At 43.9% G+C, this 15,504-nt stretch overlaps 2 protein-coding genes and 1 pseudogene across 2 annotated transcripts; 1 reads left to right on the forward strand and 2 right to left on the reverse strand.

The window, feature by feature from the left end:
- The first annotated feature begins 1,355 nt into the window (after positions 1 to 1,355).
- Positions 1,356 to 1,766, forward strand: LOC144482250 (histone H3). Its single transcript, XM_078201438.1, has one exon. The coding sequence runs from the start codon at positions 1,356 to 1,358 to the stop codon at positions 1,764 to 1,766; it is 411 nt and encodes a 136-aa protein (XP_078057564.1).
- A 1,062-nt stretch (positions 1,767 to 2,828) lies between these two features.
- LOC144482302 (histone H2A-like) lies at positions 2,829 to 3,218 on the reverse strand. The gene has a single exon (XM_078201484.1). The coding sequence runs from the start codon at positions 3,216 to 3,218 to the stop codon at positions 2,829 to 2,831; it is 390 nt and encodes a 129-aa protein (XP_078057610.1).
- An 882-nt stretch (positions 3,219 to 4,100) lies between these two features.
- Positions 4,101 to 15,504, reverse strand: part of LOC144482251 (histone H2B pseudogene) — a 47,445-nt pseudogene continuing 36,041 nt past the window's right edge.

Here is a 15,504-nt window from a genome sequence, read left to right on the forward strand (position 1 = left end):
ACAACTGCAACCTTCCTACCGAACACACAACAAAGGCTCTTTTCAGAGCCACTCACCACCTCACAGAGAGAGCATTGACCAGGGGACGGGGGCTGGGACAGGCTGTTCAGTGTTTGAGATGCATGTTTGTTTTGTTTAGGTTACAGTGCGGGAATCACCGAATTTAACATTTCATTTGGAGCAGCGATGCGGATTTTTTTTTGAAATTTTTAAGTGTATTGTCGAAGCAGCCCCCAGTTGACATGTGCCCTCAGTGAAACGCCACATCACTCCTGTTTTATCACTCAGTGTTTGGATAGAGTTTATAAAAGCTTTCTCTGGAATAGCGGAGTTTAGTAGCAGCAGCCGGTGAATCGTTCACTGGAACCAGTCCCAGTTGTGATGCTATTTGCCCCCAGACGGTTGTTTCCTGAACTGAAACTGACAGGCTTTGTGAAACTGATCAGTTTCCGCTCAGTCATTCACAAACCCGCAATTCCCGCAGTTTGAGCCGCTCCAACCCCAGCCTGCTTCTGATTGGCCATCCTCTCCGCATTCGCAGCTCTGAACCAATCGCAGAGCATCGAATGTGAACATTGAGCCAATCATTGGCTTCAACTGTCAACCAGCAGAAATTTTGAATTGGGGGAAATGCCGCCAATTTCAGCGCGGGAAAGGGAATTGAGACAAATTCTTAACTTATTAAAAATAGATTCTCAATTAATATTCTGCTCTAAGATTATTTTACAAGAGGTTTCATTTGTGAACATTTGTCCGCCACGGGCAGCAAACGACTCTATTCAGTAATATCAAACGGGACAAATATGAAGTCACTCTCTGTAACAAACAACAAACTCAACCCCTTTCACACCGGCTTCAGGGAGACACAGAGAAGCGACTGATTTCTGATCCTTGCCCCCGAAAACGGCGGGGAATGTTACAAGCGACAGGAGAGGGGAAATCTGAATGGGCTGGAGAGCAGAGGGACAGGGATCGAGTGGAACAGCGGGAGATTCTGGGAATGAACAGCCCAGAGAGCGGGGAAAGGGTCTAAAGCACTAAGTGCAGGGAGATAGACTTCAAATTTTCAATGTTTCTGGGAATTATCTGATTAAGGACGGAATGAAGACTTATTTTATATAAACGGTTATTTCCTGCACAGAAAACGGCGGAATTTCTGAAAGGGGCGGTTAAGAAAACAACTGAACTAATCAGAACCTGAGTTACAGACATTAATTCGCTGATCAGAGTTTGATTGAAACTTCCTGGGCCAATTCCCGCTGGGGGCGGTCCCTCACAGAGTTTAAAAAGGCGGCAGCAGGACAGACTCTGTATTAACAGTTTGTGTCACAGGTTGTGCTGAATCCTCTCAGAAAATGGCCAGGACCAAGCAGACAGCGCGCAAATCGACCGGAGGGAAAGCTCCTCGCAAACAGCTGGCTACCAAAGCTGCCCGGAAGAGCGCTCCAGCCACGGGCGGAGTGAAGAAGCCTCATCGCTACAGACCCGGCACTGTGGCTCTGAGGGAGATCCGCCGCTACCAGAAATCCACCGAGCTGCTGATCCGCAAACTGCCCTTCCAGCGCCTGGTGCGAGAGATCGCTCAGGACTTCAAGACAGACCTGCGCTTCCAGAGCTCGGCCGTCATGGCCCTGCAGGAGGCCAGCGAGGCTTACCTGGTGGGGCTCTTTGAGGACACCAACCTGTGCGCCATCCACGCCAAGCGAGTCACCATCATGCCCAAAGACATCCAGCTGGCCCGCCGCATCCGCGGGGAACGCGCCTAAACCCCGGCTTCAGCACCAAGTACAACAACGGCTCTTTTAAGAGCCACCAACTCGACAAATGAAAGAGCTACGATCTCCTGCTAACGATTCTAGTGTTTGAATTCCCAGGACAGAATATTCCCAGGACTCCAAAACTGAAACCTCTCAATGTTACAATTAACCCTCCGTTGCATTGAGGTCATTCATATCTCCAATCCTTTGATGGTTGGAGTAAAAACTATGCCGTTAACAATTCTACCGCAATTTAATTTTAAAGTATGGGGCAGCACGGTGGCACAGTGGTTAGCACTGCTGCCTCACAGCACCAGGGACCTGGGTTCGATTCCCGACTTGGGTAACTGCCTGTGTGGAGTTTGCACATTCTCCCCGTGTATGCGTGGGTTTCCTCCGGGTGCTCCGGTTTCCTCCCACAGTCCAAAGATGTGCGGGTTAGGTGGATTGTCCATGTTAAATTGCCCCTGAGTGTCAGGGAGACTAGCTAGGGTAAATGCATGGAGTAATGGGGATAGGGCCTGGGTGGGATTGCGGTCGGTGCAGACTCGATGGGCCGAATGGCCTCCTTCTGCACTGTAGGGATTCTATGATTTTATTAAACCTGCGATCATTTCAGTTTCCGAGCAATAATTCCGCAAATCCACTTTCTTCGCACGTGTTTCGAGTCGCAGCGAGTGTTGAAAATTGTGTCAATTAAGTTCAGAATATGAAGCATGTCCCCAACAGTAACCCACTCACACCGTTATAGCCATTGCAGGAACATTCGCATAGACAATAATTAACACTTTTCCAGATCGAGTGACTGACTTTGAAAACCGATGAATGTCCTCGCAGACTATCACATTTTAAAGCAATTATATTGGAAATAGGATCATTTCAGTTCACTGGGATGGTTTCCCCAATAAACTGTATGTGTCAATAGTACGGATTGATAGAACAAAGCGGGAAACAGCTGTACTGTGAATAGCAGTGCAGAAACTGACCGATAGACACGAGATCGCCCTTTTTCAGATAAAGTGAGTGGCTCTGAAAAGAGCCTTTGGGTTATCAGATTAAAGAATGGCCGCTTCACTTGCTCTTCGCGGTCCCAGCGCTGCTTTTCTTGGGCAGCAGCACGGCCTGGATATTAGGCAGCACCCCGCCCTGAGCGATGGTCACCCCTCCCAGCAGCTTGTTGAGCTCCTCGTCGTTGCGGACGGCCAGCTGCAGGTGTCTGGGGATGATGCGGGTCTTCTTGTTGTCCCGGGCCGCGTTCCCGGCCAGCTCCAGGATTTCAGCGGTCAGATACTCGAGCACAGCAGCCAGATAGACCGGGGCTCCGGCACCCACACGCTCAGCATAGTTGCCCTTTCTCAGGAGCCTGTGAACACGGCCCACCGGGAACTGCAGTCCAGCCCGGGAGGAGCGAGACTTGGCCTTGGCCCGAGCTTTCCCGCCGCTCTTTCCTCTTCCAGACATCTGCACAATCTCACAAACACTTTCACAAAGAATCAGCAATTTCTCCAGCATTGACTGTTCTTATAAACTGACAGCTCCTCTGATTGGCCGCTGCTCTATTCATCTCATTTGCCTATATTCTTCACCAATCAGCTCACTGGAAACAGAAGAGGGCGGGATTTCCCCACAACAACCGGCAGAAGCAGAGAATTTGTCCATTTCCAAAAGCCCGCCAATTTCATTGTGGGAAAGGAGCGAATTCAAATCAATGTCGTCCTTAGTCAGAGATTTCAAATCCCTTCCATTGATTTGCTTTTATTCAGCTCTTCCCGTCACCAATCGCAGGCGCGGCTTTAACATTTTCTTTCAAAGTGTTTCATTCTCCTATCGCTTTCTAACTGTCCTGGGCGGGAATCAATCCCTGTTCACAGCATTCCCAGAAGGAAAACACTCCGTTTTGTCTTCAATCAGAACCCAGTGTCCTTCACTGAAAACAGGGAGCCGGATCGAGTCCGCACACTGTCCTTATTCCGCTCTGTAATAATCCCACTCCGGAATGTTACCCTGCGGAGAAAAACTGTGAATAAAATGATGAATCAATGAACATTTCAGGAATTGAGAGAAGGGACCGTTCCCGCGAAAAACAGCCGCTAATGAGGTCATTTAGGAGCTGTGAAAATAACAGAATAATAACAGCTTTCAGCACAAAGCGAAGGCGGCTGAGTGAATTCTGGGTCAGTGTTTGGATTACAGGACAGGAGACACAAACGAAAGTTTAAAAGATAATTTATTAGTCACAAGTAGGCTTACATTTAACACTGCAATTAAATTACTGTGAAAATCCCTTCGTCGCCACACTCCGACGCCTGTTCGGGTACACTGAGGGACAATTTAGCATGGCCAATTCACCTAATCTGCACATCTTTGGACTGTGGGAGAAAACAGGAGCCCTTTCCTCTTTCAGAAGAGGAAAGAGGCAGAGGATGGATGTACTGGTCTGGAAACCCAGAGACCTGGGTTCAAATCCCAATGGGGTGGATTCCTAATGGGGCAAATTAGAAGTTTATGGGGTGGCACTGCTGTCTCACAGCGCCAGGAACCTGGGTTTGATTGCTGGCTTAGGTCATTGTCTGTGTGGAGTCTGCACGCTCTCCCCGTGTTTGCTTCGTTTCCTCCAGGTGCTCCGGTTTCCTCCCACAGTCCAAAGATGTGCAGGTTAGGTGGATTGGCCATGCTAAAATGCCCCTTAGTGTCCCGGGATGCATAGTTTAGAGGGATTTGCGGGATAACTATGTGGGTTTACGGGGATCAGACCTGGGTGGGATTGTTGTTGGTGCAGACTTGATGGGCTGAATGGCCTCCTTCTGCACTGTTGGGATTCTATGATTCACCCAGAGGAAAACCAATTAGATTTCCTGACCCAATTGTTGTTGGAATGATGATCAAATAGGATTCGGGAAAAAGGCAGCAAGATTTTTCCTTCCTCCCTTCCATTCTCTAGGTTTACACCGGCTGAAAGAACAACGGAAAACGTTATTAGGGATGGAGCAGTAACAGATTATCTTTGGGAAACACATTAAGTTTGAAATTTCCTTGTTATGTAATAGAGCAGAGTGGTTATGTTTGTGGCGAGATGCAAGAAACTGTGGAGGAACAGAGAGCCGGTACAGACATCATTATCAGCTAGTGGACAGGAAGGTAAAAAATAATGTAACAAAGCGAATAGAATATGAAGAATTGGAACTCGTGCTACAGTTATAGAAAACTCTTGTTTAGACCCCATTTAGATCACTGCGTTCAGTCTGGACAACACACCTCAAGAAGGTTAGATTGGCCTTGGAGTGGGAGCAACAGAATTTCACCAGTGATACCAAACTCAAATGATGAGGACAGATTGCAAAAACAAGTCCTGTCATTACCTGAATATGGAAGATTAAGGGATGATGTGAGTGAGATGTTTACAATGAATAATTTGACAGGGTACACAGAGATAAACTATTGGCTCTGAATGGGGAAACTCACTGTAAAATGACAGAGGCATTTCAGGGATAATTTCAGAAAAAAAGCTTCTTTACAGAGGATGGTGGAAATGTTGAATTGTCCACAAACAATTGTTAAAGCTGCGTTTATCAGGAAATTTCCAAGCTGAAGCTGACAAGTAGCCAGTAATATGAAGGTGGATAGTCAGAGATTCTGGAGATAGTTGAACAAGGAAAGAGTTAGCAGAGTGAGCATTGGTTCTATAGAAAGTGCAACTGGGGGATTGATAATGGAAAACAGGGTATTGGCAAATGAATTCAACAGGTATTTTTCATTGGTGTTCACCATAGAGGATACAAGTAACATCCCAGAAATAGCTGTAAACCAGCAAATGGAAGGGAGGGAGGAACACAGGAAAATTCCAATCAACAGGGAAAGGGGTATTGAGCAAATTGTCGGGTCGACAGGCTGACAAATTCCTGGGTCCGGATGGACTTCTCGTGAAGGACATGAAAGAAGTGGCGAATCAGATAGTTGATGCATTTGTTTTAATTTTGCAAAATTCCCTGACTTTGGAGAATGTTCCATTAGGTTGAAATATGACAAATGTAATACCTTGATTCAAAAAGGGATGGAGACAGAAAGCAGGAAACTGCAGGCTGTTAGCCTAACAGCTGTCATCGGGAAAATGTTAGAAGCTATTCTGAAAGATATTACAGATATTACAACTTGGAAAAAATACAAGGCAATCAGGCAGAGTCAATATGGTTTTCTGAAAGGGAAATCATGTTTAACTAAATTATTGGAGTTTTTTGAAAGAGGCCCATGTGCTGTGAATGGGGAACCGGTGGATGTCCTGTTCTTACATTTCCAGAAGACATTTGCCAAAGTGCCAGATTAAAGGTTATTGTGTAAAATAAACATTCATGGTTTTGGGCGTATCATTTTGGCATGGATTGATGGTTGGCTAGCTAACAGGTCAAAAAGAGTTAGCACAAATGGTTCTTTTTCTGGGTGGCAGGATCTGATGAGTGGTGTATTCATGCTGGGGCTACAAATTGTTACAATTTATAAAAATTGCTTGGGTGAAGGGACTGAAGGTACCGTTGCTAAATTTGCTGACAGCATAAAGATAGATAAGAAATTAATTGTGAAGTATACGTAAGGAGGCTTCAAAAGGAAACAGATAGATTAAGTGAGGGCAAAATGTGGCAAATGAGGCAAATTGCGAGGATAAAACAGTGGTTGACAAATGGGAGACTTTCAAAGTTGAGTTGAATGGGATGCCAGCCAGGTACATAGCCACCAGACACACATATGCAGTGTCCAAAGCTGGGGTATCCTGGATGTCTGAGGTTATTAACGAGAAAATAAGGAAGAAAAAAGAGGCATATGATGCATGCTGGAATAATAATAGCAATAGAAATCAGGAAAAACAGCTCAAAATGCAGGAGAGAGGCTAAGGCTGGAATAATGAAGAGGAAGCATGAGGAAATGTTAGCAGGCTGCGCTAATACAAATCATAACATGTTCTTCAAACATATTAAATGTAAAGGATTAGTGAAGGATAGAGTGGGGTTCATAAGGGCCAAGCAGGGTAAACTGCTCACTGCAGCAGAGGGTATGGCAGAGATAGTAAATAAGTACTGTACTTCTGGCTTTACCAAACTAGACAATGTGACAATGGCCCAGTTGAAAATGTATGTGTTGATTAACTGAGCTTCATAGTGAGAGTGTGGAATTAACTCTCTCTCAATCGATCATTGTGTGTGGGTACGGAATTAACCCTGTCTCAATCTATTCGTGTGTGTCAGTGTTGAATTAACTCTCTCTCAATCTATTACTGTGAGAGTGTGTGGAATTAATTCTCAATCGATCATTGTGTGAGTGTGTGGAAGAAACTCTCAATCTTTTATTGTGTGAGAGTGTGGAATTAACGGTCCCTCAATCTATTACTTGTATGAATGTGGAATTAACTGTCTCTCAATCTATTACTCAATGTCACTGTGGAATTAACTCTCAATCTATTACATTGTGTGAATGTGGAATTGACTCTCTCTCAATCAATTACCGTGTGTCAGTGTGGAATTATATCTCAATCTATTACTGTGTCCGAGTGGGGAATTAACTCTCCCTCAATCTTTTACTGTGTGCCAGTATTGAATTAACTCTCTCTGAATCTATTACTGTGTTTGAATGTGGAATTAACTCCCTCTCAATCTATCATTGCGTGTGAGTGTAGAATTAACCTTCTCTCAATTACTGTGCGCGAGTGTGGAATTATCTCTCTTTCAATCAATTACTGTGTGTGTGTGGAATTAACTCAATCTATTACTGTCTGACTGTGGAATTAACTCTCACTCAATCTATTACCGTGTGAGAGTGCGGAAATAACTCTCTCTCAATCTGTTAAAGTGTCAGCGTGGAATTAACTCTCTCTGTCTATCTGTTACTGTGTCCATGTGCAATTACCTCTCAATCTATTTTTGTGTTCGTGTGTGGAATTAACTCCCTCTCAATCTATTACTGTGTGAAAGTGTGGAATTAACTCTCTCAATTTATTACTGTGTGAAAGTGTGGAATTAACTCTCTCTCAATCCATTACTGTATGTGAGCGTTGAACTAACTCACTCTCAATCTATTCCTGTGTCAGTGTGGAATTAACTCTCTCACAATCTATTACTGGGTGTACGTGTGGAATTAACTCTCTCTCAATCTGTTGCTGTGTGAGAGCATGGAATTAACTCTCAATCTATTCCTGTGTGTGAATGTGGAATTGACTCTCTCTCAATATATTACAGTGAGAGAGTGTGGAATTAGCTCTCTCTCAATCTATTACTGTGTGTCAGTGTGGAATTAACTCTCAATGTATTGCTGTGTGTCAGTGTGGAATTAACCCTCTCTCAATCTATTACTGTGTGTCTGTGTCCAATTAACTGTCTCATTCTATTACGGTGTGACACAGTAATGGATTGAGAGAGAGTTCATTGCACTGTCACACCGTAATAGATTGAGACAGTTAATTGGACACTGACACACAGTAATAGATTGAGAGAGGGTTAATTCCACACTGATACACAGCAATACATTGAGAGTTAATTCCTCACTAACACACAGTAATGGATTGAGAGAGAGTTCATTGCACTGTGTTAGTGAGGAATTAACTCTCTCTCAATCCATTAGTGAGTGTCAGTGTGTAGTTAAAACTCTCTCAATCAATTACTATGTGTGAGCGTGGAATTAACTCCCAATCTATTAGTGTGTGTGAATGTGGAATTGACTCTCTCTCAATATATTACAGTGTGAGAGTGTGGAATTATCTCTCTCAATCTATTACTGTGTGGGAATGTGCAATTATCTCTCTCTCAATCTATTTATGTGTGTCCATGTGGAATTAACTCTCTCTCAATCTATTGCTGTGTGTCAGTGTGGAATTAACTGTCTCAATCTATTACGGTGTGTCAGTGCAACTAACTCTCTCGCAATCTATTAATGTGTGTCAGTATGGAATTAACGCATTCTCAACCGATTAATCTGTGTGTGTGTGTGGAATTAACTCTCAATCTGTTACAGTGTGAGAGTGTGGAAATAACTCTCTGATCTATTACTGTGCGTTACTGTGGAATTAACTCTCCCTCGATCTATTACAGTGTGTCAATGTGGAATTAACTCTCTCTCAATCTATTATTGTGTGTGAGCGTGGAATTAACTCTGTCTCAATCTATTATTGTGTGTCAGTGTGGAATTAACTCTGCATCTATTTCTGTGTGCGAATGTGGAATTAACTCTCTCTCAATCTATTATTGTGTGTGAGTGTGGAATTAACTCTGTCTCAATCGATGACTGTGTGAGAGTGTGGAATTGACTAGCTCTCATTCTAGTATCGTGTGTGGGATTAACTCTCAATTTATTACTGTGTGTGAGCGTGGAATTAACTCGCAATCTATTGCTGTGTGTCAGTGTGGAATTAATTCTCTCTCAATCTATTACTGAGAGAGAGCTTGGAATTAACTCCCAATCTATTACTGTGCATGAATGTGGAATTAACTCTCTCTCTCAATCTATTGCTGTGTCAGTGTGGAATTAACTCTCTCTCAATCTATTGCTGTGTGTCTGTGTGGAATTAAGAACAAAGAACAAAGAAAATTACAGCACAGGAACATGCCCTTCGGCCCTGCACCGACCTTGCTGCCCAACTGAACTAAAATCCCGACCCTTCCAGGGACCATATCCTGCTATTCCCATCCTATTCATGTATTTGTCCAGACGCCCCTTAAAACTCACTATTGTATCTGCTTCAACCACCTTCCCCAGCAGTGAGTTCCAGGCACCCACCACCCTCTGTGTAAAAAACTTGCCTCAAACATCTCCTTTAAACCTTGCCCCTCGCACCTTAAACTGATGCCCCCCAGTAATTGACTCTTCCACCATTGGAAAAAGCTTCTGACTGTCCACTCTGTCCATGCCCCTCATAATCTTGTAGCCTTCCATCAGGTCGCCGCTCAACCTCTGTCGTTCCAGAGAGAACAAACCAATTTTCTCCAACCTCTCCTCACAGCTAATATCCTCCATACCAGCCAACATCCTGGTAAGTCTTTGCTGTACCCTCACCAAAGTCTCCACATCCTTCTGGTAGTGTGGCGACCAGAATTGAACACTATATTCCAAATGCAGCCTAACTAAGATTCTATAAAGCTGCAACATGACTTACCAATTTTTAAACTCAATCCCCCACCGACGAAGGCAAGCATGCCGTATGCCTTCTTGACTACCTTCTCCACCTGCATTGCCACTTTCAGTGACCTGTGTACCTGTTCACCCAGATCCCTTTGCCTATCAATACTCCTAAGGGTTCTGCCATTGACTGTATATTTCCTTTCTGTATTAGACCATCCAAAATGCATTAATTCACATTTGTCCAGATTAAACTCCATCTGCCTCTCTCCGTCCAAGCCCCCAACCTATCTATATCCTGCTGTATCCTCTGTGGTGCTCATTGCTATCTGCAAATCCACCAACCTTTGTGTTGTTCGCAAACTAACAAATCAAACCAGTTGTATTTTCCTCCAAATCAGTTATATATATTACGAACAGCAAAGGTCCCAGCACTGATCCCTGAGGAACGCCAAATGTCACAGTCCTCCATTCAGAATCGCACCCTTCCACTGCTACGCTCTGTCTTCTAAGACCAAGCCAGTTCTGTATCCATGTAGCCAGCTCACCTCTGATCCCATGCGACTTCACCTTCTGCACCATTCTGCCATGAGGGACCTTGTCAAAGGCCTTACTGAAGTCCTTGTAGACAACATCCACTGCCCTACCCTCATCAACCATCTTCGTCACTTCCTCAAAAAACTCGATCAAGTTAGTGAGACATGACCAGCCCTTCACAAAACCATATTGCCTCTCGCAAATACATCCACTAATTTCCAAGTGGCAGTAAATCCTGCAGCCAGTGAGGATACAAACATTTCTCTCAAGGCCCCAGCAATTTCCTCCCTTGCCTCTCCCAGTATTTTGGGGTATATCCCATCAGGCCCTGGGGAATTGTCGACCTTAATATTCCTCAAGAACCCCAACACTTGATCTCAACATGACTCAAACTATCAACACACCCTTTCCCAGATTCATTACCCACCAAGTCCTTGTCTATGGTGAATACTGACACAATGAACTCATTGAATACCTCACCCATTTCCTCTGGCTCCACGCATAGATTTCCTCCTTTGTCCTTGATTGGGCCAACCCTCTCCCTGGCTATCCTCTTGCTCTTTATATATGTATAAAAAGCCTTGGTATTTTCCTTAATCCTGCCGGGCAATTATTTTTTGTGACCCCTTTTAGCCCTATATTAACTCTCTCTCCAATCTATTACTGTGTGCCAGTGTGGAATTAACTCTCAATCTATTACTATGTGTGTGGAGTTAAGTCTCCCTCAATCTATTACAGTGTCAGCGTGGAATTAACTCTCTCTGTCTATCTATTACTGTGTCTGTGTGCAATTAACTCTCTCAATCTATTTTTGTGTTCGAGTGTGGAATTAACTCTCTCAATTTATTACTGTGTGAAAGTGTGGAATTAACTCTCTCTCAATCTATTACTGTATGTGAGCGTTGAACTAACTCACTCTCAATCTATTCCTGTGTCAGTGTGGAATTAACTCTCTCACAATCTATTACTGTGTGTACGTGTGGAATTAACTCCCTCTCAATCTGTTGCTGTGTGAGAGCATGGAATTAACTCTCAATCTATTCCTGTGTGTGAATGTGGAATTGACTCTCTCTCAATCTATTACAGTGAGAGAGTGTGGAATTAGCTCTCTCTCAATCTATTTCAGTGTCAGTGTGGAATTAACTCTTTCTGAATCTATTACTGTGTGGGAACATGGAATAACTCTCTCTCAATCTAATGCTGTGTGTGGGTGTGGAATTAACTCTCTCTCAATCGATTAGTGTGTCTGAATGTGGAATTAACTCTCTCTCAATCTATTACTGTGCATGAGTGTGGAATTAACATTTTCTCAATCTATTACTGTGAGAGAGTGTGGAATTAACTCTCTCAACCTATTACTGTGTGTGAGTGTGGAATTAACGCTGTCAGCCATTCTCTGTTCATGTGTTTCAGTATGGAATTACATCAGTTCATCTATATTAGTGAATGCGAGGATGGAATTAAATCTGTATTTGTTATTCACTATTACTGAATGTGAGTGGGACATTAACTCTCTGTTCATCGCTGTTATAGCATGTGAGAGTGGAATTAACGGTCAGTCTTGGTTATTGTGTATGAATGTAGCATTAACTCTTGCTCAGTAGAATTGAATGTGTAATTAACTCTGGCTGTGTTACTGTATGTTAGTGTGGAATTGATTCTCTATCCTTTAATCACCATCACTGTATTTTTGTTTGGAATTACCATTGTGTCAATCTCTGTTACTGCATCTGAATGTGTAATTCACTCCCTATCTATCAATAATAATGTGTGAAGTTATCTCACTGTCTGTAAGTCTCTGTTACTGCATGGAAGTGGGTCACTGTCAGCTTAGCAAACTGCTGCTTGCAGAGAGCCACATGGATCAGTGCTGGGTTCTCAGCTATTTACAATCTATATTAATGGCCCAGATGAAGGGACAGACCATCACAAAATTTTCAGACAATACATAAATAGGTGGGGAAGTAGGTTGTGAGGAGGACACAAAGAGTCTGTAAGGAGATATAGCGAGGTTAAGTGAATGGACACAAATTTGTCAGGTAGGATACAATGTGGGAAAATGTGAGGCTTTCCACTTCAGTGGGAAGGATGGGAAGGCAGAACATTATTTAAATAGAGGGGGAGATACAGCAGATTGATCCAGAAAAGGAGGAAATAACTCTAATTATAAGTACATATGTGGCGTATCAAAGTAGGGAAATGTTGCTACAAATACATGATATTGCTGAGTTTAAAGGTTTTCTCTGATTTAAAGAGGAAAATACTTGTAATGGAGGCAGTGAAGATTCACTCGGCTGATTGCTGAGATGAAGGAGTTATCTTATGAGGAAAGTTCAATCAAGTTGAGCCGATCTCATAGAAGTTGAGAAGAATGAGAGATGATCAGGTTGAAACATTGAAGGATCTGAGGGAATTGGACAGGGTAGATATCGAGAGAAATGTTTTCATTTGTGGGCAAAATTAAAACTAGAGGACACAGATAAAAATAAAGTATGCCCCACTTTAGATGGAGATGAGAAGAAATTTCTCCCCTCAAAATGTCCTTAATTTGTGGAATTTAACAGATTCCATCCTAAGTTAGAAAGAGTTTTGATCTACAGGAGAGACAAGGGTTATGGGGCAGGCAATTAAATGGAGTTGAGGCCATAATCACATTAATCATGATCTTACCGAATGGTGGGGGAACCCTAAAGAACAAACTGCCTTCTGCTACTCCTGCTTCTTATGTTCTGATTTGATGTCAATGTGGGACTAACTCTCTGTTAGGCTCTGTTCCAGTATTTCAGTGTGGAATTAACTCAAGCTTGATACTGCATATGAGTGCAGAACTGATTTGCTGTCGATTATTTATTCTATATGAGAGTGCAATGTCTCTGCCAGTCTCTGTTCCTGTTCAGGAAACTTTGATGAGAAATGTTTGGGCTCGACTGGTCTCAAATGTACTCAGGTTTAAAGCCATCAGCTTTTCCTCCATCAACACTCCAGTTCAAAGCCAGCCAACAAGAACGTACCTTCACAGAACATCCACCCTCATTCCAAAGGGGTCTTCATTTGTCTATTTCAGGCCTCAGTTTTCTGAACAGCTGCAATATTTCACCGGTAAAATCATGTGGATACTGAACATCTGAAACAAAGTGAAAATTCTGGAATGACTCAACAGGTCAGGCAGGTCAGAGAGAAACAGAGTTCATGTTTCAGCTCTCTGACAATTGGCTTGCATTAAAACACGTACTGATGTCTGTGAATGGCAGCAGCCATTAATTCCCACATGAGGAATTAATGGTGTAGTGGTATTGTCACTGGACCATGATCCAGAGTAATGCAATGGGACCTGAATATCACCACAACAGAGTGACATTTGAGCTCAATAAACAACTGGAAATAAAGGTCTAATGATGGCCATGTCGTAAAAACTCTCTGGATTCACTGATGTCCCGTTAGGCAAGCAAATCTGCCCACATGACCTCTTCTGGCCTACATGTGACTCCAACCACACAGCAATGTGTTTGACTCTTAAATGCCCTCTGAAATGGCCTAACAAGCCACTCAGTTCAAAGGTAATTAGTGCAATGAATGCTGGCCAAGTCAGTGACGCACACATTACATGAATGAATAAAAATAATTATCTGCACCCAGAAAGCGCTCTATCCAACACACTGACTTGCCCAGGCACTGAGAGTGGGCACGCTCCCCAGGGGCAGCTGCAGGACAATCGGTGCTGGAACTTTCCTCACTGCCACTTGTCTCCCATTCCACCAAGCTGCCTGTGTCCTTTTGAAGTTTCCCACTTTCCTCCTCACAGCTGCCAATGCCTCCAAGTTTGGTGGCGTGTGGAAATGTTGAGCTTGTGTCCTGTACACCAAGGTGTGTGTCATTAATATATATCAGAAAGAGCAGGGCTCCTAACACCGAGCCCTGGGAACTCCACTGGAAACCTTCCTCCAGTCTGAGAAACAACCATTAACCACTGCTCTCTGTTTCCTCTCACTCACACTGTTCCATATGGGGCGGTGAGGATGGCCTCGCTGCACCATCCGCTTCATGGTGCCGCTCCCCCGGCTCCCTCGCTGCACGTCCGCCGAGCCCGGCGGCTCTGAGAGCCGCTGAGACTCGCCGTTGTTGCGCGTGCACAGTTCCGCTCAGCTTCCGCTCCGGGGCGGAGCCTCCTGACGCCTGCGCAGTGCGGATCATTCTGACTGAGATAGACCGTATTCACGCTCGCGGTGCATTGTGGGTTACACTGCCCACCATTTCATGGAATAATACAGCATATCATAGAAATCATAGAAACCCTACAGTGCAGAAAGAGGCCATTCGGCCCATCGAGTCTGCACCGACCACAATCCCACCCAGGCCCTACCCCCACATATTTACCCGCTAATCACTCTAACCTACGCATCTTAGGACTCTAAGGGGCAATTTTTAACCTGGCCAATCAGCCCAACCCGCATATCTTTGGATTGTGGGAGGAAACCGGAGCACCCGGAGGAAACCCACGCAGACACGAGGAGAATGTGTAAACTCCACACAGCATATGGGGTTATATTTAAACCCATCGGAATTCTGCCAGAGATTTCGTAGCGAATCCGCCCCATTTCCTCTTTATGCCCTAAAATTCGCCCTTTCAAACGGTTTTTCTCCAACTGCTCTTTGAAAAAATTTTGCATCAGATTCCCCAGTTTTTTAGACAGCGTATTCAGGATTTACAGAAACTAGCTCCCTATGTAAGTAAACATGTGTTTGCTCACAATATCTTTACTTTTTTAACAAATCATAATGAATCAATGTCCTCATGCAACAGGAACAGTTTATGCCAATTTACTCTATTAAAGCTGTCCATGATTTTGAACACCTCCATGAAAACTCCTGTTAGAACATAGAACATAGAACATAGAACATTACAGCGCAGAACAGGCCCTTCGGCCCACGATGTTGCACCGACCAGTTAAAAAAAAAAACTGTGACCCTCCAACCTAAACCAATTTCTTTTCGTCCATGAACCTATCTACGGATCTCTTAAACGCCCCCAAACTAGGCGCATTTACTACTGATGCTGGCAGGGCATTCCAATCCCTCACCACCCTCTGGGGAAAGAACCTACCCCTGACATCGGTTC

The sequence above is a fragment of the Mustelus asterias genome, unplaced genomic scaffold (genome assembly GCF_964213995.1).
Source record: "Mustelus asterias unplaced genomic scaffold, sMusAst1.hap1.1 HAP1_SCAFFOLD_35, whole genome shotgun sequence".
In the NCBI taxonomy this organism is placed as follows: domain Eukaryota; kingdom Metazoa; phylum Chordata; class Chondrichthyes; order Carcharhiniformes; family Triakidae; genus Mustelus; species Mustelus asterias.

What these genes read in the sequence shown, in the direction of transcription:
- LOC144482250 (XM_078201438.1), top strand. Translation starts at nt 1,356, where the DNA reads ATGGCCAGGACCAAGCAGACAGCGCGCAAATCGACCGGAGGGAAAGCT.
- LOC144482302 (XM_078201484.1), bottom strand. Translation starts at nt 3,218, where the DNA reads ATGTCTGGAAGAGGAAAGAGCGGCGGGAAAGCTCGGGCCAAGGCCAAG.